The 26,017-nt window shown below is 40.5% G+C and overlaps 1 protein-coding gene across 1 annotated transcript in view; it reads left to right on the top strand.

Moving 5' to 3' along the window:
- The first annotated feature begins 13,456 nt into the window (after positions 1–13,456).
- Positions 13,457–26,017, top strand: part of LOC144467291 (uncharacterized) — a 28,401-nt gene continuing 15,840 nt past the window's right edge. Inside the window, exons 1-5 of the mRNA XM_078175518.1 lie at positions 13,457–14,461; positions 14,594–15,534; positions 17,011–17,172; positions 17,272–17,361; positions 18,137–18,360. Coding sequence (XP_078031644.1) covers positions 14,611–15,534; positions 17,011–17,172; positions 17,272–17,361; positions 18,137–18,360 — 1,400 coding nt within the window. The 5' untranslated portion in view covers positions 13,457–14,461; positions 14,594–14,610. The remainder of the gene's footprint in view (positions 14,462–14,593; positions 15,535–17,010; positions 17,173–17,271; positions 17,362–18,136; positions 18,361–26,017) is intronic.

Raw genomic sequence — 26,017 nt, forward strand, 5'->3', positions numbered from 1 at the left:
TTATATAAAGGTCACACACACATTCAAATGATTGTGTCACAAGGACCTGTAGCATGTGGGTCACCAGGGATCACATGTTTTTCTCAAAATAAGAGCACGAGGGACTGTAGCATGTGAGTCCCCACAGATCACATGGGTTTTTAAAAAAATAGAGCGAGAGCGACTCCGGAAATACTGGTGGCAGATTCCAGCTTGAGCAGGAATAAAGGCAAAAGTCTGCTACCAGTAAAAACGGGTCGAAATGGGAAGGACTACAGAAATGGGTGGAGATCTCCTCGACCTCCACCAGCATATAAGCCAGAGCGCTGAGAGCAGTTTTTCAGTCGTCCTCCGGAGGCTGACTCGTGAGTTTGTCTGTGTTGTTGCCTGTGAACACAATAAACTCGATTGCACCAGATTCTGCCTATCTCCAGTGTTTTTCTAAGTACCTGCCAGCCGAACCTAAGATACTGAATTGACAACAAAAGACATTTTAGAAGAAACAAGGAAGACGGGGTCGGGAGCCGTCAGGCCCAATTCCAGGCACCGATTGCATTCACCTCACCGGGGTCCGACACAATGCTGGTGCTGGGGACTGTGATGGAATTGGCGACCATGAAGGGACCTCATCTGTGAGCGGATTCTGGAATTCTGGACTGAAGGTGTGAAGACTGTGCGCACAGCAAGAGCTGAGGCTCTTACCACCTCAAACTCCCCCACAAAGGAAGGTTGAGAGGAGGGCCTGATGTCTGGAAAACCAGGATTCCCTTCACTGTTGGGGTCCAACGAACTTGGTGGCTGTCAACATCTCGCTGTCTTTCCTGGTGAGTTTTGAGGACTGCGCAGGAAAAGTCTTTTCCACCTACTGAGATAGGTTGGCAGACGTGCCAGACACCCTTTCTGGGAAGCAGAGTGCAGGAAAAGTGGTGAGCTCGGTTTAGGTCAGGGACCTAAAGTAGTGTAGGTTAGGAACCTAACACGACACCTGATTATTTCAGCCGTTAAAGGCAGAAGAAAAGGTGGTGAGAAGCTGTCTGGGTTAGAGAAGTAGGAACACTTGCTATCAAAGTGGAACAGACAAAGTGAGTGAAGCGTGTCTTTTTCTTTATTTCCTTTTTGCAAGTTGTGCGCGTTTTCGGGTAAAGAAAAAAAATCCTTTAAAGTGATAAGTTTGTGCATTTTTTTAGATTGATTTTTGCTTCCACAAATTTGATTTACTTCTAATACTACTAAGAAAACTGAGAGTTTGATTACAATGGGATCTGGACAGAGCACAACCTCAAAGGGGAAAATTGAGCCTGATTATGGTGCTCCCACTATAAGATTTATGGAGATTAATTATGGAAAGGAGAGCGTGGCTCAGTTAGATCTGTGGGTCAATAAGTGCTGTTTCCCGAGAACAGGCAGCCTGAGTTTTAAACAGCTAAAGGCTTTAGAGGTGAGGTTGACAGACTTAGAAAGACGGGGATTAGAAGGGAAGTTTGGAGGTAAGGTCAAGTAACCAGGCAGATTGGTCAACTTTTAGCAGTTGGATAAGAGAAGCCAAGCATAGGCAGGGCCCCAAAGGTGTCCCAGTGCAGTGTTCGAAGCTGGATTCGGACTTCGACTCGGCTCCACCCGTACGGCCTCCACCGTATGTTGAACACCACGAACCGGAGGGAGCAACTGGCCTCTCTGAATCAGCGCTGCTTGCAGAGACAAGAAACTTCGGTTGATGACAAGATTGAAAACAGAGTTCCCTGTTCGTTTGGACTGGGGAAAAGTGGTGGCGGTTAAGCAGGATGCATATGAGACTGTCTCTGCTTTTCTGTACCGCCTGAGACAAGTAGCGATGCAGTATGGTGGACTGACCGAACTTGAGGAAAGTCAAAAGGAGGACAAAAAGACAATGACCGTTGTTTCAAGTGCGGCAAAAGAGACATTGGGCAAGAAACTGCCATAAAGGGGGAAACAACAAGAAAAAAGATGGGGCAGATGAGTCAGATTGACTATGTGGTGAGAGCACGAGGACAGCCAAATCTGGTGACGACACTGACCTGGAAAACCAACCAACGCTTCAGACACGTGAGAACACTGACACTAACACAAATACAGAAACACACAACATGCACATCATTACTGATGCAGAGAATGAGCTTCTTTCTGACGCGATTCTGCACCTTGAATCTAAACAGAGAGAGAGTGAGCATAGGAATATATACACTGCTCCGCTGAATTGTTTTGATTCTGAGATGGGGAAATCTTTCAAACACTCAGGGCCTTATTTAGATGGTCTAAAACGCAAAGCGCCAGGCGTGCAGCGCATGGGCGTGTCCCAGTCACTTGCTAGTTAGACAGCGCGTTTTCAGACTGTGCGCCATGGCTTGGACTTACTCTGTGAATTAGTCATGGGTGTGTTTTGGGCGTATCATTCAATAAGTCAATCAGAGTGTCACCTCTCATTCCCTTTAAAAGAGGACTGGAGCGCACGGCGGAGAGCTAGTTAGATGGCGGACCTACCAACTGGAAAGAGTGAACGTTTTACAGCTGAGGAGACGATAAATGTATCTCTATATCAACTGTCCCGTCACATCTGATGTCAGATCAAAGGTGATTGGCACGTTTGGCATGTGTAATGGAAACCCAACCTGATTTGATTAACATAGCTGCAATCTAATAAGTTCACATCCCTCTCAGCCAGCCACAAGCAGCCACAGCATCAGATAGGGAGTATAAATTCAGCATCTGTCACCTTAGAAAAGTCAAAAGAAAAGAAACAGAGTGAGACTGCGACAGAGAAAGAGAGAGCGCGTGCGCACGAGAGAAACGCTGTCAACAAATTGTAAATTATCCAATTTACTTTATTTTAACCCGGGAGGTTAGAGAGCCCAGCTCCCTCTCCAGCATCCTGAATTTTATTATTTGTTATCTTTTGCATATGTGTGACTGCTCCGTGTGTGTCTGAGCAGAGCGCACGAGCGTTGTGCACCCGCCTAGAGACGCATATTACTAACTTGTTTAACAGCGAAATACTGTGCCGTTGACTTTAGACCAGGTTTTTGTTGGTCACTGTCGCATTTGCTTTTTACACCATCTGATTTTGAATTCTTTGTTGATGGATCAGCTTCGAGAGACCCCAACAGTGGTAAAAATATTACCGTCACAACACTGCAGGAGACAGTGATCGCACGTCCTTTGTCATCCTCACGCTCAGCTCAAGCGGCTGAATTGGTGGCTCTGACAGAGGCATGTAAACTGGCAGAGGGCAAATCTGTTAATATTTACACAGACAGCAGATATGCTTGGGGTGTGGTTCATGATTTTGGACAAATCTGGAAGGATAGGGATTTCTTAACTTAAACGGGGAAATCTATTGCTCATCAAAGCTGCCATTGTCTTCAGCCTTGCATACCACCTCATTAACCCCTGCTTCTACTCCTACAGTCGTGGCTACGGCTGAGATAACAGACCTGCAGATAAGGGCCTCTCCGACAGAGAAGGCCGTTTGGAAAAAAGCAGGATGTACTGTGATTGGCAAAGTGTGGACAGGACCTGATGGCCTGCCTTGTCTCCCTCGCTACCTTTTTCATTTCTATGCTAAATTGACACATGGTTTGGACCACGTGTCAAAGGGGGAAATGGTTGATGAGATACGGAGATACTGGTTTACAAGAGAGTTTTCCAGTTATGCCACAGAGTTTTGCAAAAGAAGTGTGATCTGTGCTACAAACAATGTGGACAGGCTGCTCATCCACCTCCAGAAAGACCTTTTGATCACTTGCAAATGGATTTCATTGAACTAACACCAAGCGAAGGGAAAAAGTTTGTTTTGGTGATTGTGTGTATGTTTTCAAAATGGGTTGAAGCTTTTCCCACAGCTAAACAGTGGCAAAGGCTTTGATGACTCTGACGAATCCCAGGTGGGAAATTCCAATTGGTGAGTTGGTGAGTATTGATCTGAGACACCATTGTGCATATCACCCAGCCTCTGGAGGGGCTTGTGAGAGAGAAAACGCAACTTTGAAAAATAAACTTGTGAAAGTGTGTGAGGAGACTAAGATGTCATGGACAAAAGCTCTTCCTATTGTATTGATGCACATGAGGGCTAGAAGGAGGAGCAGAAATGGATTCAGTCCATTTGAGATCTTATTTGGCAGACCTCTCAATACCGGGATTGGGCCCATTAAAAGGCAGCTGCTAGACACTGGTCACTGTGAGGATGAAATGTTACAATATTGTTCAAACTTGTTCTCTGTTTTGTCTGAAATCCACCAACAGGTGAAAGCTGCCCTGCCCAAACCAGCGGAAGGGAAGCTGCATGACCTCAATGCAGGCAACTACGTTGTAGTGAGAGATCTGAGATGAAAAAACTGGAAAGCTTGCAGATGGAACGGACCGTTCCAGGTGCTTTTGATGACGGAGACAGCGGTCAGTAGTGATGGGTATGGATCGCTCAGACATCACGCCTGGGTATGTGGCAGTCATGTTTATCAGGCCCTTCAGCCTGGATGGTGTGGCAGGTGCTACTTGGCTAAGTTGCTGCCTGCTGTGACTATTGTTCCTGATTTGACTCATTTTCACACCGACTATGATCACTACTACCCACCGCACAGCGCAAGACGAGCTATGGTAATGGTAATGGTTTTGGGGGTCTCCTGCCAAGGTGGGGAACAGTAAACAATGCACACAAGATTGATGCTGTAGTTGTGGACTTGGAAAATCTCACAGACAACGTGGCTACAGGATTCGGCTCACTCACACCAGCAGTACAGGGCCTCAGAAATGTGGCTCTGCAGAACAGGATGGCTATGGATTTAGTCCTGGCCAGCCAAGGGGGGGGGGGTTGTCACATTGTGGGTACTGATTGCTGTACATACATACCTGACATCACTGATAGCATGACACATGTGGTTGCTCATCTGAATGACCTGTTACATCAGGAGAAGAGCCGTAACGCTGAGCTCGGAGCAGGTATGGACCTGTGGTCCTGGTTTTCTTTGAGCGGATGGAAAACGTCATTAATGCATCTGTTTGCCCCTGTCATAGTGGTTTTGCTGGTGCTATGCATTGTTATGTGTTGTGTCGTTCCCTGTGTGAGATCTTTGATTACATCAATGGTATCATCTGCTGTAAGGCGCTACGTGCAGATGGATTTGTGGACTCCTCCTTACAATTCACAGGAGTCACTCGTTTAAGATCTTATTCTGATTCACATTTATGTGTTTTAGTTTAGAAATGTTTTGATCATTAAAGTTGATTCATTAGTAGTTTAATTAGCAATCAAATTTTTACATTACACTACTTCACATTGATTACACTTAGCATTAGTTTAGTAGACACCATATTTACTCAATTTATTCTTTTGATTTTCTCTTTCATTTTTTTTATTTTCATTCTTATTTCTCATTTTATTCATCTTCATTTACTTTTATATAAACTTTCACATGACAGTCAGTGTTCCCTTTACTGATTTTACTATTGTGTACTCTCATAAAGATGACATTTTTCATTTATGCTTATCTTGCTTTAACTTGGAGTTTAGTTTAAGGGATTTTTTGTCCTCATCATATAGAGGTTTTTTCCCTTATTAGGTAGTGTAGTTAGACGGACAAGTCTTTTACCTTCTCCTTCGCCATATAGGGAGGGGGATGTTTGGCTTGCCTGTGCTTGTGACCTGTGACTTCTGCCTGGGTTTTTGTCTCCCATGTTGGAGACAGGTGGTACTGGCGTTTGGCTGGTACGGGTGGTACTCGTAGGTCATAAGGTAGTTAGATAATGGGGAATTTTCCATGCTTATGGTTTAGCATGAGAATGCTAAAAAGGGTGGAATGTGATGGAAAATTCGGGTATTTAAACATATTTAACCTATAATGTGTTGTATAAGGTTACTTATACATATGTCACTTAGTTTTGATGAAACTGAACTTCTAGCCTAATGATATGTGTTGCTCATTTAACCCCTACTGTGACAGCAGTGAGAGACACCAAGGTCACGAGCCAGGGAGGCTCAGACACCAAGATTATGAGCCAGGGAGGACAACAAGTGTCCTTGTTAGTCTCGAGAGATGTTGTGTTTTAGGAATGTCAAGGCGCCACATATTTTGACTGTTGATGTGCATGTGTTATGGGAACTATAAAGATAGCAGGGCGAGAGGACTTGCTAGGCACTCTTACTGACTGACTGTTCATACGGTTGTATGTTTGAGTGTCTCCATTCATGAATGCTTATAAAAACTCAAGAAAGACAGCCGACGTGTGAAGACTTTTTCTTTAAACTGTTCATTAAATAGTAGTTTTGCCACCACAGGACGGTACCGGGGTCCGACACACTGCTGGTGCTGGGGACGGTGCCGGGGTCCGACGCACTGCTGGTGCTGGGGACGGTGCCGGGGTCCGATGCACGGCTGGTGCTGGGGATGGTGCCGGGGTCCGACGCACTGCTGGGGATGACCGTAAGATCGAGGACAAGCATATTTACGCTTGCTGGTGAGGCCGGGGCTGTGGCTGATTAGATGTAAATTTTACCTGTTGGCAGTAATGTTGCTATATCACACTTTTATGAAAAGTCAAACACTGAGAGACTTGAATATTTGATCAAAACAAAGTTACATACAAACAAAACACAGCTGCAGGTAAATTGGACCCATTGGTGGTCCTAGTGCTAAAGGCTGTGAAATAAATTTGCCTTTCAGAGGCTATTTCCATGGTTAAATCAATTATATTCACACACACACACACACACACACACACACACAGGGGTTGTGTTGCAGTTTACTGAAAACTCCGCGGATTCAGCACCATGGACAGGGCCGACAGTCACTAGATGACAGCTTGTAAGGTCCACCTTCATGACAGGTGACGGAGATATGGAATAAAGGTTTTATTGTTTTACCTGTTATATTAGGCCTATCTGCTATCTCCTTGTTTATCACTATGTTTGCCAATGTTATGGGTTAAACATGTGTTTAGTCACAAGGGTATGTGGACTGAATAATTTCATTTATGATCATCATTATTATAGGATATTATTTTCTTTTTACCTGTGTTTCTGTTACCTGGGAGGTTACTTAAGGGGAAGTGACGGGGTGAAACGGGGTGGTTTCTGGAGGTCACGTCAACGTTGGGACAGGTCTGCTTGTCAGCTCAGCTCCTGAAGATTTTTCTGTGAGGATTATATGTTTTTTTGGAGGATCCGACTGTTTATCTCTTGTTCCGCTGGACTGCTGCAAGACTGACCGGCATCTGCTAACGGGACTGATGTGATGAACATTGGCAAAACTCTTTTTCTTTTTTGTCACTCCGCCGCCTGTTTTTTCCTTCCTCTTTGTGGAATATTGTTTTTGTTTTTTTAAAGATATTTTTTCGGGCATTTTTAAGCCTTTAATTGATAGGACAGATGAGTGTGAAGGGAGGAGAGAGAGGGAGTGACATGCAGCAAAGGGCCACAGGCTGGAGTTGAACCCGGGCCGCTGCGGCAACAGCCTTGTACATGGGGCACCTGCTCTACCACTAAGCCACCGACGCCCCGGAATATTGTTTTTTACCTCGGAGTGGACATTTGTTTCTTTTGGTCTTCTGAGGAACTGAGAGAGACTTTGGGGGATTGGGGAAGGACATTGGGTTTGTGTTTTATTAAGGGGAATTGTTTGTGGGGCTATTTGTTTTCTGTATCGGCGTGACGCACTGTGTTAATTTGAGTTTGATTTAATTTAATTACACTAAAGTTGTTGAGTTAAACTAACCATACGAGTCCTTTTCGTTTTCAACAATTTATTGCTGCATTTTGAAAGCAAAAAGAGTTAAGTTTTTTGGGGGGTTTCATGTTATATCAGGGGTTTCAGCTCGGCACCGTGAACCTGTGCCTCCCGTGACCTGTAAAAGTAGTGCTGTGACATAAGCCTCAGTTTCTGTTGTTGGCGAATTGTTACAAGCTGATGAATTTGCTGGTCAAGGCTAGGCAAAACGTTAGTAGGCTACAGGTGAGATGACAGACAGATGGATGGTTTGTCTCTAACAAAATACTTTCTGTAGATGTGCTGCAAGACGGATTAATGCTTAATATACATCTGCAGCCAGAGGCATTACGCTGTCAATAGGCTTTATGTGTGGGAAATACCAGGATGTGTTATCCAAATAAGGGCATGTACGTTATATAAAGCAGATGGATGTGATTTCCCGTCGATGAGATAAACGCCACAGTCCGTGCCTGCGCAGTGAGGGAGAAATGCACAGACTGCTTCATGTTGGAAGTGCTGTGGTTGGACTAACAGGCGGATGGACTACTGAGTATGAAATCCGATGGTCGGAATAATGGCATTAAAATGGTCGGATTAATGGGCGGTCGACATTATGGGACTAAAATGATAAAACTTGCCATAGACCTGCATGGTTAGATTAGCGGGTAGTCGGAGTTATGGGTATTCGGACCTATGGGACATCGGACTAACGCCTGGTCCCCCAAAATTATAGAGGTAGATGTCCCGCCAGACCCACTAATATTTTTTTAAAGATAGATATAGCAAGGATCAGGGGTATGTACTGAGGATACTCATATTGATAGCCAAGAAAATGATAACAATGAACTGAGAGACACAAAACCACCAACTACCACCCAGAGGATGCAGAGACTCAAAATGGTTCACACAATGGAAAGAATGACAGCAAGTCTGCAACTGAAAATGGACACTTTTACATAAAGGTGGACTCAAGTTACACTATATTTGGAGATCTTATTGAATAGAATTGGGTTATTGTAAAAGATTGTATTATAATGGAATATCGTTAAAAATGTCATTCTTGTGTAACTCTCTGTGGGGTTTGAATCCGACTCGTGGCCCTTTGCTGCATGTCAGTCCCCACTCTCTCTCTGTCTCCCTATTTCACCATCTGTCCTGTCAATAAAGGCAAAAAGCCAATAAAAATAATCTTTAAAAAAAAAAAAGAAAACTCACAAAACTTGACACACACCAGAATTCTTAAATTGTGTTGTCTGATATGATTTTTGTGCATTGATGTGCCAAGATGGCTCAATGGCGGCCCCCTACAAATTTTCGATGAAGCAGCCCCCACAGTAAGTTTGACCTAGAAGTATAAAACTAGGTAGGTCTATGTAACAGCCCAAGACGTACAAAAAAGCCTCATGGAGCCATGCTCTAAACCCAACAGGAAGTCAGCCATTTTCAATTTACTTGTGCCATTTACTTGTGGGTCATTTTTTAACAAACTCCTCCACACTGTAAAACATTGCAGTCCCATTTAGTTATGTTCACTTACTGTTTCTCTTTAACTCAAAGAGCTCTGACAAGTTTTGGATTTTGAACTCGGCTGTTCTAGTTTTCAAAAGTTAAACTTAGATTAATTCATTGTCTTGACTATTTAACATTTTTGTAAGCTCTGTCCAAGTTGACTTAACTTGCCTTTGTAAGTTATCTGTAGAAAAAAGAGAGACAAGAAAAATGGCGGGAGATGGGGGTTTGGAGTTACAGAAAAAAAAGGGTGTGGCCATATTTGAATATAAAATAAATTCCCCTTTAAAGTGATGGTATGGTTGAAGCATGGACATAATTATTGTTATATCCTGAAGACAAGTCACATATTTGAATTCCTAATAAAATAAGGTCACTTTGAGGTGAATGAGAAAGGACTGCCACTGGCGGAGGGAGTCTGTGTCTGTGTAACGGCCTTCCAATTGAGGCGGAGCAATACAAGTTAACCGACTGTCTGCAAGGAGAAGCGGGGAAACGTGACGGTGTGGATTTTATTTCTACTGTGAGGCAGCGCCAGGAGGTGAGTTTAAATGAATGTTATATTAAAATGTTAGTTTGTCTTCCTTAAGTTTGGGTGCTGTAACTTCAGTTGAGTTAACTATGTACATTAACCTGACGCCGTGCTCATTAATAGCCTGGAAATATTAACGTTAATGACTTGACCTTGATGTTAGCTTAAAAATGTATGACTCGTGGTGGACTGACTTATCGTTAATCAGTCATGCTTTTGATACAAGCACTTAGGGTTAGTTTTAAACGTGTCCGCAATATTTGTTTTTCATTTGTGGGCCACTGAACTACGTTAACTATGATGGTTTGCTAGCGGCCATTAATATTAGCTTAGTAAAGCTAACTTAGCTGGTTAGACAGTGGCCTGCTCCTTGCATTTATATCGACCAGCAAGTAGAAAAGTTAATTTATTAATGTTTTTTAATAATTATTTATATGCCGATAATTACTTGTGACCTTAATCGTTCTGAGCATGCTGCAGAGATAAGTTACAACTCAAATTGAGAGCGGACATTTTCGCGTCGCCTTTCCCCCGCTCTGTGTGTATGTGTGGTGCAGACAAGCATTTGCAGCAGCAGAGAAGCTGCATGTGGAGGAGACTTGTTGTTAATGTCGGAGTTTATTCAAACAATCGAAACTAACGTGCTGGTGAATGATATCGTAACCAACCAGGTGCACTGTTAAGATAATACAACTGTATAAGGGAGGCCTTTACATTAAACTTTTTGCACAAGGTGTTTTTATTTTGAAAATTGACCGGATTCGCTGCTGGGTCTGTGACTTCCTGTGTGTAACTTGATCGAGGTAGCCTCTCCTTTGCTTGTTGCAGCTTAAATGGTGGATTCATTGTTTTGAGCAGTGCTTTAAGTGGGCCGGTACGCACCGGTGCGGAGTACTTTTTAGATTTTAGCCGCTGGCATACCAGGACTTTTTAGTACTGGAACTTCTCATGAGCTCATAGTACCCTGTCCTGTTTTCTTTCTATGGCTATACTACATTACCCAGTGTGCACCACGTTATGTACAAGTACGCACCACACGCCTGTCCTTTCTCGCCAGACCTCGCGTTAGTACAGTTGTTGTTGTTGTTAGTTGCACGCGAGGCGCTACATCCCATGGTTAGTCGCAGCCAAACGTTTCGTTTCATACAACGGGTGATTTCAGTCTGTTGTAAATGTTGGCGTGGCTCCAAAAGGGCACAAAAAGAACCTGGACCGGGCCGGAATTGTATGATGACAGTGAAGACGCCACAGAAAATGCAAGTGACAAGCAGCCTGCAGCAGCAGCTAGCAGTAGCGCACATGTAAGTTCAAGAAAAATATTTTTGTTATATCACAGCAGTGCCTGCATCGTGTGAAGTGTGTGGTTGTGCTGCTGCTGTGATCATTAGTCATACTTCTACTAAAGGGTTTTTTTGGGGGGGGGGGAGTTTATCCTTATCCGCTGTGAGGGTCCTAAGGACAGAGGGATGTCGTATGCTGTAAAGCCCTGTGAGGCAAATCGTGATTTGTGATATTGGGCTTTATAAATAAAATTGAAACTGAAATTAAATCAGCATCAATAAAAAGATTTTTTTTTTAAAATCAGCATCATGTAGTATTTGAATGTATCACTTAATGATCTGCTGGTACCAACTGCCCACTGCCTAATTTACCTGCTAACAGTTGAATAAGGGGAGTTCCGGCACCTATTTTTTTTCCACTTAAAGCACTTGAGCGTCATGCAACCTCAGTGAAATGACTAGTTACACTTACAGAGTTTAATCCACGCACTTTGGAAAATTTAGGGAAGCCTCACAATTACAAGATTTAAAAGAAGGAGACGGGTCTTCTAGCTCAGTCAGCATGTCATTATTTATAGTTATTTATTTAAACATTTAGACTTTTCAAAGACATAGGTTAGGAAGGGTCTGGCAGCAAATATTATAGTAGCAGGTTTTTACTAACAAGTAATATTAAGTAATATTATGCATTTTGAAAGAGTAATAATTTAAACACTTGAAAAATAAATATATAAGTATTTGGGTGTTATTTTTGTAACACATTGTCTTTTACCTAAACATGCAATTCATTTTTATTTTCACTTTACAGGTGTCAACAAGCATGTCCAGTTCATGAAGTGGAAATGTAAGTTTTGTGCGTTCACCACCAATGGGCAAGGAAGAATAATTCAGCATTACAAAGAGCGTCACGGACATCATCAGAGGAGCTCAGGCCTTGTCTGTATTTATGAGGACTGTTTGAGCACATTTCAAACTCAAGCTGAACTTAAAAATCATTTGAAAGAACATGTGAAAGAAGGTAAAAAAAATTGTGACTAAGTTATGCTGTGATTTGTGTACATTCTCAGAGCCTAGTGACATTAACAAATATTATGCTCACTTGAAGACACATTTAAGGAACAGGGAAACAGTTAAATGTCCACATTTCTCATAGAAGTCCTCATAGAAGTCACTATCATAAGTTTTCCACCCTAAATAGTTTAAGACCAGAGCTTTGTGTAGAGCATACCCTTACAAATGGAGTAGTAGCGGTTGGGAGGATTTTGTTTCTGATACTGAGGAATCACCTTCATATGATCCTATACCGGAGGCTGAACTTCTTTTTGAAAATGGAGAGGCCATTAAAAATCAGTTGGCATCTTTATTGCTCCGCATGCAAACCATTTTACATGTTTCAAATACAGCAATACAGGAAGTAATTGATGAGTTATTTGACATTGGAGAATTTGCTAATCAAAACATATAGAAAATTATACAACAAGTATTGGATGCAAATAACTGCGTAGCTGATGCCTCTGATGTAGCATCACTGTCTGATGAAATACAATCTTTGAACCCTCTGAAATTTCTTTCAAGGCAAGGGCCTTTGGGCACAGAGCGTAAAAGACAGTCATTTTACAAAAAAAACTTTACGGTCATTGAACCGGTCGAGTATGTGCTAAATGCACAAGAAAAAAACCATTCATTTGTTTATGTCCCTATTTTAGATTTGTTAAGTAAGTTGTTGGAAAGAAGTGAGATTCTTCAAACATTACAGACATCGAGTCAAAGGGAAGGTCATTACAGTTCATTTCAAGATGGTGAATACTTTAAAGAAAACAAACTTCTCACTGAAGAACTAGGAATTGCTCTTGGCTTATACATCGATGATTTTGAAGTTTGTAATCCATTAGGGACTTCAAAAAAGAAACACAAAGTGTGTGGCATTTATTGGGTGATAGCCAACTTACCTATAAGACTCAGATCAACATTATCATCAATTTATCTAGCTGTACTGTGCAAAACTGTACACATAAAACAGTATGGTTACAGCAAGGTTTTTGAGCCACTTATCAGAGATCTCCAGCATTTAGAGAACATAGGTGTATTTGTACAAAGTCTTGGGTCTAATGTCAAAGGAACTGTTGTGTTTGTGTCTGCAGATAACTTAGGTGCACACTCACTTTCTGGATACCAATCTTTTAATGTTGAGAAATTTTGCAGATTTTGTTTGGCTAACCGTACAGATATTCAGGAACATGATGTCAGAAGTGGGAATTTTACTTTGAGAACACCACAATTGTTTGATGAAGCTGTTACTGTCCTTAAAACAACTGATGCCTCGTGTGTTGATGGTTTGAAAAGAGACTGTCCTTTAAGAAGACTTGCCCACTTTCATCCTGCAAAAGGGTTTCCACCGGATTTTCTGCATGATCTGTTGGAAGGAATTGTACCTTTGGAACTGTGCATATGTCTTTCAGATCTGATTGCTAAAAAGTATTTCACATTGACTGACCTTAATGAAAGAATAGCATCATTTCCCTTTCAGTTTTGTGACAAAACTAACCGACCTCAATCAATCCATACAAACTTTTCAAAAAATGGAACTATTGGTGGCAATGGACACGAGAACTGGGTGCTTCTGCGATTTCTTCCACTGCTGATTGGCCACCAAATCCCAGAATGTGAAAAAACTTGGTCTCTGATCCTTGAACTGAAAGACATTGTGGAGCTGTTATCCAGCCCCTCATTCACAACAGAAACCCTGTGCTACCTACAAGCAAAAATCTGTGACCATAGACATTTGCTTTTAGAAATATTTCCTGGTACTAAACTACACCCTAAACATCATTATCTTGAACATTATCCTGTGTTGATCAAGAAATTTGGTCCGCTTATTGAGTTCTGGACAATACGCTTTGAGGCAAAGCATTCATTCTTTAAAAAAGTGGTTCACAACACTGGGAACTTCAAAAATGTTCTGCACACTTTAGCCACAAGACATCAGCTGATGCTGGCATATTATTTGGAGATGCCAACAATTTTCAAACCAAGCATTGAGACTGGGCGAGTATCAGTTGTGTCTGTGGGCATCTTGGATGCTGCTATCAGAGAGGCTTTATGGAATAAGTTTCAAGGTCTGGACTCTGTTTCCCTCACCTCCATTGCTTACTTAAATGGGACAAAGTATTCTAAAGGAATGGTGCTCTCAGTTGGACAGACAAGTGGACTACCAGATTTTGGGACAGTACTGGAGATCTGTGTCGTGGATGGTTGCATATTATTCATTATGGAACTATTCACAGCATCCTTCATGGAGCATTTCAGGTGTTACCAGCTGGCCAGAAAAGACCCTAAAGTAACTGTGGTTGTTGATCCTCACAGTCTAAATGACTACACCCCCCTTGCTGCATACCCTGTTGAAGGAAAGCTGCTCGTCACTCCAAGGACGTTCCTGTTACATTAAGGTAATGTTCGATTAGGGAGGGTTGTTTTGTACATTGAAATACACCCTTCTTCTCTGTAGCATATAACAGGGTAGTAAAGAAAAAAAGGTCTGTTAATATTAAGTGTTTTCTTGTTTGTTCACTGTGTTTCAGCTGTTGGTGACTCCTCAATGATGCTTCTCCGAGTTATCGTCTCACCTCAGGAAATAAGGCGTGTCACCCTACAGGATGTTCCCTCGTCAGTTGATGAACTGTGTACAGTACTGCGCAACACTCTGGGCCTCCGAGGGAACTTCATTCTACAATTTGAAGATCCAGACTTTGGGAATGAGCTCTGTAATTTGACAGATATCAAAGACCTACCAATGGAACGAGCCACTCTGAAAGTTTTGTTCACGTCCTCTGAAGTGGCTTCTGACTCAACATTAGACACCGCAAGCCTTGGTTCCCCGACTAGTTGTGATTCAGCTGAATGGCCTGATCCCTTTGTTATCCCAGCTTTTTCCCATGATGTTGAGTTTCAACTACGGGCAGCAAATGATGCCTATGCCAAGGACGGAACTGTGATGGTCATCTCAAAGGGTGTGAAGAGTGAAATACTGGACAGACTTGCTGATATCGTATCCAAAATCACAGCCTATCCCAGCAAAGACCATTATGAAAGTGTAGCCAAAGCTCTTATTGCAAAGCACCCTTGTCTCAGGGAGCCTGGGTCAGGTAAAGAATGGTATTGCTGGGTGTTCAGCTTGAGATTCAAGATGGGCAATTACCGTCAGAGAATGATGACAGCTGGATGTCCTGAAGTTCTTGTAAATAAAAGAAAAAGGGGAGAGGGACACTGCAAGCCAGTCAAGAAGTCAAGAAAGGGAGAGATCCACTACCTGCCAGAGCCACCTGATGGACAGACTGCTGCGAAATCAGAGAAGGATCGTGAGACAATGCTTCTAGAAGTGCAGAAGAGAGATCCAGATTTACAACTCCTGGATGAAGTGATGATTGCAACATTCTCACAGCGAAAACAGGAGGTCATCGGTGATGAACCACTCATCTCTGAAGTCATGGAGAGATGGCCTGCATTGTTTTGTCAAAGACAGGTAATCCTTTGCCAACTCAGTACTGCATACAATTCCTGTATTTTGTTATGTGTAGTCAAAAACAGTAGTGGAAGTGAAAGTCATTTACTCAAGTACTTTATTCAGTTACAATTTACTAGGTACAAATTATAGGTACTTGTACTTCACTGGAGTGTTTCTTTTTTGTACAATTGTCTACTTTTACTCCTCTACCCCTCACTGCAAATATTTTACTTTTTACTGCACTACATTTGTCTTATTTATTTAGTTAGTAGTTACTTTCAGATTGCAATTTGTCATCCCCTTCCTGTCCAGTGAAACCATGTATCTCCAGATGTTTTTAATTTGAATGCGGTAGTGATACTAATCCAATAGTAAAACACTGACAGCAGCGCTCGACAGTGCAAGCGTTTCACTCGCATTTGCGGCTAAAAATAGGTGTGTGTGAACTGTAAAAAATATTTAGGGGCACATGTGTGCATAAAAAAATCAGCCGCAGCAGCCTATATTTTTGTCAATAAAAAAATATGATAATCTAACCGCAAATGTTGGAGGAACTCCAGCTGCCTTCCCTCTTCCCTCTTCCCCATGTGACACGGTTATGGGCGGTTTTCCAAGCCACTGTCGGCACAATGAATATAAGTCCCACTGTCGGCTGGGTGGAAATAAGTCAAAGTGTGGCGGAGGAGACGGACTGGGTTAAGCGGCGGACCTCCGGGGAAGCCCTCTCCCCTCTCCCCGCAGTTAGGGACCGTTCTCCATGGCCAGGCTGTCGCTGGGTGGGAATAAGTCAAAGTGTGGCGGAGAAGCCTGCTCCGTTCTCCCCGCAGTTAGGGACCGTTCGCCACGGTACCGCTGCTGGGCAGGGTGGAAATAAGTCCTGCAGAGTTTCAGAGGACCTGGAGAATGTTTTAGGATAGTAATAACATTATATAAGATAATCATATTGCAAAGATAATATATATAAGATAATAACATTAAAGACAAAATTAAATTGCAATACATTTTCAAAACTTGATGATTTTACCTTTCTGTACATTTTGTATACAAATTCATTAAATAATTTTGCTTGTAAATGTCTATTTGCATCACATTTATTACGGAAAACACATTATTTGATCAATTAACATTGTTCCCCTAAAGTTCTTTGTGCGCTCCTTACTTTTTCAACTTAGGAGCACATGTGCTCCTTGGGAAAAAAGTTAGCATCAAGCCCTGGACAGGAGGGAGATTTAACTACAACATGAATAATTTTACTTCTAGTGCCTTACATTTGCCGATAATGCAGGCAAGTAATGTTTTGAATGTAGGACTTTGACTTGCAGTGCAGTATTGATACTTTTACTGAGGTATCTGAATGCTTCTTCCACAACAAGCATGTTCTCTGTCTTGCAGTGATATTTGTGATTTCTTTGTTCCTACCGCTACAGCGCTATGCTGCTCTGATTTTCCCTCACTCATGTCCTTTTCGCTGCTGTTTTGTTATGTCTGTTTCAGCTAAGTGCCGAGTTCCACAGAATTGTCACTACAGACCTGCTGGAGTCATTTCTGGAAGGACTAGATGCCATGGTGCCAAGTCTTTTGGGAATGTACAAAGCTGCTGTCGCATCGAGCAGAAAGTTGACCCTGAGTGGAATTCTGGAGTGTCTTCAAAAAGAGGTATGTACAGCATAGAGAAAAACATTGCTAATAATGTTTACTAAAATTTGGATTCTAGCTTAGAATTCACTGGAACTCTTGTCTTATTTTTTCCTGGAGGACACAAACCAAAACAGGAGAGCAGCTGCCCTACTTGGTCTTCCTCAGTTTCTTTCAGAGGATTCTTCCGATATAATCAGGATGTGTGATGTAAGTCATTATATTAACACATTTTATACTACACTCACTTTTCTCTCGCTTTATTTGAGACATTGCCATTGCCAAAGAAACTTATTTTTAGAAAATTAGAAAATTATTTTTATAGAAATTGTGTAAAGATTCTTACTGTGGATTAAGCTACACCATACTTCAACATGTCAGTCCCCATACTCACATGGACAAGCCCAACTCTAAAGTATTATACAGAACATCAAACCTTGCTGTTTGTCTTGTATTGTCCTCTTAATGTCATATTTTTCTAACATTGTAAAAAATAATCTTATTTATAGGTTTATAGGTTAAAGTCTTAAAATTGTAAGTTAAATACTTTGGGGAAAAGTAACCACTGGTAAATTAAAATTCATTACACACATTTTAAGTGGTCTCCATTTATTGGTAGGGATGCAAATTTTAGTCAGTTTCTTTAATTGATAGTTGGCTGTCTTAACAATCCATCATTGATTAGTCATTAAAAAAAGTTTTTCATTAGAAAACTGCTATAACCCCTAACATGATCTATGTTTGATGCAATATCAGAGTGAGCTTGATCTGTGGTTAAAAGAAGAGATAAATGAACACCGAGTTACTTTAATGATAAACTAACACAAAATAATGACTTGTTTTTGGCATTGGCACAACAAAATCCAGTCTGTTTTGAGGCTACTAATATCTAAAATGTAATAATTGCTATTTGTATATTGTCGTTTTGCATTTTTTAAATTACAAACAGGAGATGTCAGTTGAGATGTGTATGTTTTGTCATTAGGCTCATGGAGAAACCCTCGATGAGATAATGAAAGGAATGCAGGTCGGACTGCTTATTGGACACGAAGGCCCTCTCCATGATGCATTTCCTCTGGAAGTCTTTCATGTGGCTGTGGTGGTAGAGGAGACGATTATCGTTCATGACCTCAAGGATGTGCCCACAGGCTTTGCCATGTTAATGGGTGCAATCTACTGCCTTAACCTCGAGTACCCCCGCAACATGAAGTACTCCTTTGAATTCCTTCATCATGAGCATTAAACCGGACCAGTGCTCAGCAAGAATCCATGGTCTCAGAAATAAGCTGCTCAGATATCGCCTGTAAACAAATAAATGCCCATCTTTAGCTCCTTGTAGAAGAAAACATAGTTTTTGGACTCTGGGATTGTTCTTCATAAATTGTTTGTGTTTCCAGCAGTGTAGTTTGTACAGTGCAGGTCAGATGTAGATAAAACTGCAAAGATAACACCTTTACTCAAATTAATGCACATCTCAAGCTCATACTGAGAAGAAGCTGTTTTGGGGGACTTTTGCATTGTTCTTATAAATTGCTTATGTTTTTAAAGTGTAGTTTGTACAACACAAGTCAGTTATGGACTAAGCAAGTCAAGAAAAGAGCATAAATTAAAAGGTGAAGACCTTGCACACTGTTCTGAACTGTAGGTTTGTTAAAATGTGTAAGAACCTTTGGTGAGGTCCTAACTATGTTAACAAAAGAACAATTTTACTTGAGTATTGGTTAAAGAGATCTGCTATCTAGAGATGGAAGTTTGTTGTATGGTTTTAGAAAGCTCTCAGTATCCCTTCATTTGCCTCAGCAGAACCCCACAATACCTCAAACTTTCTGTTTCTCTTTTTTCATCTTTCTTATTCTCATTTCAAGTTTTGGAAGAATGTGGGAACCAGCAGATTTGTTAAACTTTTGTTTTTTGGGATTGTATCATGATACATTGTATCATATTGTTCTTGTTTATATTTGGATTTTATAAAACCGTTTACTGTCTCTCTCAACCCCAACACTGGCAGTTATAACGAGACTGATGTGTTAAGTCATGGTTAAGATTTACCAACATGCAACATTGTTCTTGTTCATCTCAGGATTTTATGAACCCATTGATGGTCTTACATGAGCCTGATTGTTCAGCGTCAACCCACCTATTTAGGTGTGAAAGTGTAATAGTTTCAAAAAAGGTAATATATTAATCTGCAATAAGTTAAAATAAAAAAAAGGGCTGAGATGTGATTAAAAAGACCATAAAGTCACTATAAATATGAGTTAAAAAAAACAGTAAATGTGAAGAGTTAAAAAATGGTTTAAAAACTGTAAACTCATCAGATGTTTAAGAAGGGGTTAAAATATTACATAATCTCTTATTCATTTCATTGTTTGTTTTATTTTTTACAGTTAAAAACTAAGCTATAATAATCTCTGTCTTCCACTAAGGAGGTCTAGATCTGTCAGGATCGGAGATCGATTATTTTTGTCTGCGCCCTCATACAAGGGATATGGCGCGCAATGTTTGCCTCACTTCACTAAAGCTCTGGCTGAGGAAACACTGCATCACTTGTGTGATTATTTATCCCTATTTTCCTGGGGTCCGTTTCACAAAGCAGGTTTAGTGAAAACTCAGAGTCTGTTAACCCTGAAATGAGGGGAAACTGAGTTTTCCGTTTCAAAAAGGGTGGTAACTCAAACCAGAGAAAGAGGAGTAACTCTAGCCTGTTTCAGAGAGAGAGGTAACTTACGCTCTCGGTCAGTTACCGTAGTAACAGACTCTATGAACCTAACCTGGTCAGGACCAGGTTTTTCTCAATGAACCTCGAGTGTCTCTCTGTCTCCGCCCTCTTTCAGAGCCACACACCATCTGATTTCCTCATTCATTCAGTCAGCAGGCAAGTTTTGGCGTAGCCTAGTTCTGCCGTCTGTCATTTTAAAAATCAGAGTCAGTATATTAGAAGTCCATTAGGCACAGTAGGTGGCGACTTTTTTCACTAACATGGCATGTCCTTTTGATAACGATCCCGTGGATGAAGGTGCAGCATTACTGCGCAGAGAATTAAATATTCGTCGGGAGATGGTTATCAGACCGCGCATAGATGTTCTAGCATTTCCAGACAATTATCTTTTTGAGCGGTACAGGTTCATGTCACAGTCCATCATCTACATACACAACCTAATCCGTCCTTACATTTGCAACATTACCAATCGTAGTCATGCTCTCACACCCCAGCAGATATTGTGTGTTGCCCTGCGTTTCTTTGCAAATGGAAGTTTTTGTACAATGTCGGAGACGCTGAGCACTTGAGTAAGGCAACTGTATGCAGGGCGGTCAGAAAAGTGTGCTCGTTTTACGGGCATCTGCCTTCTCTCTGTTAGCTGAGTAGAAGTCTGTGTTAGTTTAAATGGGCTTAATTATTTAACAGAACATGATATAGATGAGAAGACATTTATGTGTGTGAAAACAGCATTATGTTGGGGATAAAACAACTGCACAGTCAAACAGCCACTTAATATTTACTTTACAATGTAAAACATGATCAAAATGAAGTACCCTCATGAGATTATGCCGAGGTCTTACCTGTTTGAACAATGTTTATATATTTCATTCTAAACTGCTGCCAAGTGCGCTTCTCCCCCGCGGGATTGCACCTAAATGAAATAAATTAATAGGCTACCATTCAAGCAGTTTTCCCCTGTAATATTATTGTGATTGCAGAGGACTACATTTAAACTTATGCATTCTCCCACGCCGTCTCCCTCTTTTTTGCAGCTGCAGCGGTGTTGCACTTCTTTTTGAAAACGTGTTCAAACTCGCAGTATGAGCGCATTAAGATTTCTAATTCTAGTGGGGTGAAAAACGCCCTCCCCGTTCCCGTTGCCATGGTGACTCGTCGAATCGGGGCTCCATTGATGCTGGCTTTTTATAGTTGTGGTGCACGCGCTTAACTCCAGGTGAAACTACTCTGAGTTGATTAAACTGATTCAAATCAGCTGTTCTGGAACCGGAAACTCAGAGTTTCCTATCTCAGAGTAGATCAACTCAGAGTTCAGAATTAGACTCAGAGTTTGTTGAACCTGCTTTGTGAAACGGACCCAAGGTATGTGGTCGATACTGTGAACTGTGAAACTGTTTCTGATAAATTTATAAGACGTTTTGACTGTGAGGAGAACATTTATATGATGCTTGAGTAAGTTAAAACTATGTTTACTGGGTATTTAAAAGTAAGTACGAGCGAGTGAGACTGCCGCCATCTTGTTTAAATACGCCAAGTGTCTTCATTGTTTACGTGTGTATATGCACAAAAGTGAATGTATTTTGCACAGTTTATATCCTGTTCATGTAGTTAGGCCTACTTGATTTGTTCAAGTTTATTTGTTTAATTAGCAACTTTTGTATAAGAAAACGGTGTGAGTTCACTAAGTTACTTTTCATCAGATTTACTGAGGAGAATGAACTAATAGGAAAAATGTGAACTACGTTTGAGGAATGCTGTATTTTATTTTATTAATAATTTAGATTCAGTTGTTGTATAATGCAATTTGTGTATTAAAAGACTGCAGGTTTAGATTGTTAAATTAATGTGCAGTTTAAAAATAAGTGGCATTTAATCACATTATTTGAGCTGTAAACATACTTATACAGTATATGCAGACATATTTTTGTGCAGATGTACTCTGTTTCAATTAAAGTATTGTTGTAAAATATGATTTGAATCACTTCACTAAAGCTCTGGTTGAGGAAACACTGCATCACTTGTGTGATTATTTATCCCTATTTTCCAGAGTGCAACAAAAGCATGTTTGAGATCAAAACCTAATGTTTAAGCTGTATAACATTGTTTTTCAAATAAATGTTATATTTCTGAACAGAGAGGCTGCGAGAATTCAGTGATTGTTACTAAAATAAGCAAACTTGGAATTATCAGTCAGGATAACTTATACATCTAAGTTGGAACAAATTTTAAAGTTAAATCCTCTTGACTCCAAATGGCAAGTTGTATAAATGTTGATAAGTTATTTTAACTTTGAACTATGAGTTATAACAATGCAGAAATGTGAGTTAGTTGGACTAGGTAAATTAAGTTTTCATGCACTGATAATGTAAAATAAGTCTTTGTTTTAACTTACAGTAAAACGTTGAAACAACTAGTGGTTAAAAGTTAAATCAACTTGGACAACTTAAAAAACAACATTGAGAGTACTAGAACATTGTAGTCATATCAACTTGATGAACTTCAACTTTTGAGTTGAAACAAAGATTATCCTCAAGTTGAGTTAACTTGCGTTTTCAAGGCAGCAGGTGAACTTTCATTTGCAAGTTGAATCAGTTTGAAATGTCTTAGAGTGCAGGAGATTTAATCTGATTGACTTCAAAGTTCATCTGTCCCATCAAAAGACCTTATTGATATAAAGTTATTACAAGCTTAAGTTTTTCGTCAATCCATGTGGCCGTGGCAAGGCGTTAAACTTGCATGTGTCGCCATGAAACAGGAAGTGGTTTGTAACTCCAGCATACATGGTCCAATCTTCCCCAAACTTCACAGGATTGATGACAGTCCCACCCTGAACACATCTATATGCCAATTTTTAGTGATGAGTACAGCGCCACCTACTGGCAACAGGAAATGTCATGTTAGGATATGAGGATAGTATATGAGGGATATGCTATCTCATCCTGCATGCAGTGTCCTACTATCATAAAGGTGAGATGGCCCGTTCATCGCTGCATGCAGCATTAATTTAAAAAGAGGCTCAAGACTCATCTTTTTAATCAGGCTTTTAACTGATCTCTTTATTTATCTATTTTAAATTCCTCTTATAACCGATTTATCCATCTATTATCTATTTTTTATTTATTTTTTCCTCTTTTTACGTTCTTATCTCATTTAACCTTTATCTTTTGTTATTTTAGTTAGCCTATAGGTTTTAGAGAGGCACGGACGGAGGAGCCCGCTGCGCCAACACCACCCACTGCACTGTCCGTGATGTGTGACCTGTTCGGGGAGACATACATGGAGAGTGGTGCACCTGCTGCCTCCCTGCCTACTCTTTTTGAAGAAAATGAAGAAATGAAACGTTACCAGAATGAGACACCACTACGAGCTGACCAGGATCCACTCTTGTGGTGGAAAACTACAGGCACACTGAAGTTTCCAAACATTGCGGTCAGAACGGGTGTTTTCATCCGACTGTCACGTTCATATTGCGCCAGCAATAAGCATCTTATTTATATTTGTGTTTTGTTTTGTTTTTTGTTTTTTTTTAAATAATAAAATAATAATAATAATAATAATAATAATAAAAATTAATTAAAAAAAATAATAAATTCGAATATTATTCAAACTCTACTAAATTAATTCGAAAATATTCAAACTCAATTTGCGCTATTGACAGCCCTACCAAGCTCTGACCGCAGGTGTGTGAAGGCCCTCTTGAAACTGAAGAATTAATTAGGGCCCAAGCACCAAGTGGTGCGAGGACCCTATTGAAATGCAAGGAATTATTATTCTTCCTCCAACTGAATTGGATTTTTGTAGGGCTTAACATATCTGTGACCTTGGCAAGGTGTTAAACTTAGGTGTTTTGCCACAAAACAGGAAGTAGTTTATAACTTCATCATACATGTTCCAATCTACTCCAAACTTCACAGGAATGATGACAGTCTCGCCCTGAACACATTTTCATGTCACTAATTAGTGGTAGTTATAGTGCCCCGCACTGGTAACAGGAAATGGCATGTTTTATACTTTGATGTACATCTCTTACAAAGTTGACCACATCCACCTCAAACTTGGTCAAAAAAGCCATAAGACATTGATGATGTGTGTAAAGTTAAACTTAAGTTTGACTTTACACGCTCCTTTATAGTCTAGGCCTGGAAACGTGATATGAGTTTTGTTGATGGGCATGGCTAAATGGCTTTGCCACGCCCTTTAAACAGCAGCCCCCGCAGCATGTTTCACCAACATGCACGAAAATTGGTACACACATGTATCATGCCCAGATGCACAAAAAAGTCTCTTGGACCCCTTGCCTTAATCCAGCAGGAAGTCGGCCATTTTGAATTCCGTGGTCAGTTTTGGCGTTTCATATGTGGTGCACTTTGAGTTTTTGTCAATCTGTGTGACCATGGCAAGGTGTCAAACTTAGGTTTACTGCCACAAAACAGGAAGTACTCTTCTGTACTCTTCTGTACTTCCTCTACTACTACTACTACTACTACTACTACTACTACTTCTTCTGCGTTCTCCAGTTCCCTCTAGTGGAAAGAGGAAGTAGTACAAAATGTGAAATATGTCATTCCATTCACTGTATCAAGGATATGCCAGCTCACTCCTGCATGTGGTGTCTGTCATTGATGAAAATGAATTGCCACGTCAGCCAGCGTCCTGTCAGCAACCCCGTGTTGCGCAGAGGTGCAAGGGCCCATTCATCGCTGCTTGCAGCTTTAGTTATTATTATTATTATTATTATTATTAGGGCCCGAGTACCGACCGCAGGCGGGCAAAGGCCCCATTGAAACTGAAGGAATTATTATTATTATTATTATTATTATTATTATTATTATTATTATTTTTAACCCCAATTAATTGCCTTTTTGGGAGGCTTAACATACTCAAAAACTCATGAAACTTTGCAGATATATCAGAACTGGTGAACTATTTGATATTTTAAGTGTCTTGTGCTCAGGTGCCAAAAAATGGCGCCCCCTACAAAATTTCAATGAAGCAGCGCCCAAAGCTAGTTTGACCTGCATGTATGAAACTTGGTTGATACATGTAACACTCCAAGACATACAAAAAAGCCTCTTAGAGTCATGCTCTAAGCCAAACAGGAAGTCAGCCATTTCTAATTCATTTGTGCCACTTTTGTGCATTTTTGCCCATCTCCAGTGCTCATAAATTGACGAACTAGTACTAGAGATTTTATCCGATTGACTTCAAACGTTGGTCTGTCCCATTGAAAGACCTTGAAGAAGAGAAGTTATTAGTGTTGAGTTTTCGTCAAACTGTGTCACTGTGGCAACTCCATGTGTCGCCATTAAACAGGAAGTGCATATATATTTGGTACTACACATAGCGCCACCGACTGGTAACAGTAAGTAAGTCGTTTCAGACACTTGTTTTTTGATTTACCTGAAATTGACATGCTGTGGTCTATATTTAATGTATAAAAGCAAAACGTAGCAAGTTGACCAATAGGAAGTAACAGTGAATCTGTGTATCATTTGTTCATTTGTTTTTCAAAATAAAACCAAATATGAAAAAACAAAATAATGACTTGCTTTTGTAATATTTCTTTCCAGAACCAAAATGAAAAACGGATAACAACTTTTTTTCCGATTTTCTGTTTAAATGGAAAATGGAAAAAACGGATAATGGGCTGGGATTCAGGGCTTTCATACACTTTCAATATTTTCATCTCTCGCACATTGCGTGACCTGGAAGCCAAGTTTTTTTTTTTTTTTTTAAATTATTGTTATTACTATTATCATTATTATTATTATTATTATTATTATTGAAGAAATATACAAAGATATCACACAAAATATCGGGACAAAAACGTTACATCAGTGAATGAAATAAAAAAAAATAAATAAATAAATAAATAAATAAAGGAGGCTTGAGGTACTTGTATAAAGAGATCTGCAGAGGAACTTTTGAACTTCGCAGAGGAGCGCTCCATTCTCAACTGCTTGTAGCCTAGTTATGGCTTTATCCCTATCTTTATTCAAGAGAGTGGTATATCAGTTTGAGAGCATTAATTATTGATTTCATGTTCAGATTTTGTAATATTGTCTCTCAAACCCTGTCCTCGTACTCAAATAGCCTCTACTTGCGCTTAGATCTACTGTTTCTGCTCAAACTGTGTGCTTGCACTCA

Source organism: Epinephelus lanceolatus, chromosome 16 (genome assembly GCF_041903045.1).
Source record: "Epinephelus lanceolatus isolate andai-2023 chromosome 16, ASM4190304v1, whole genome shotgun sequence".
Classification (NCBI taxonomy): domain Eukaryota; kingdom Metazoa; phylum Chordata; class Actinopteri; order Perciformes; family Serranidae; genus Epinephelus; species Epinephelus lanceolatus.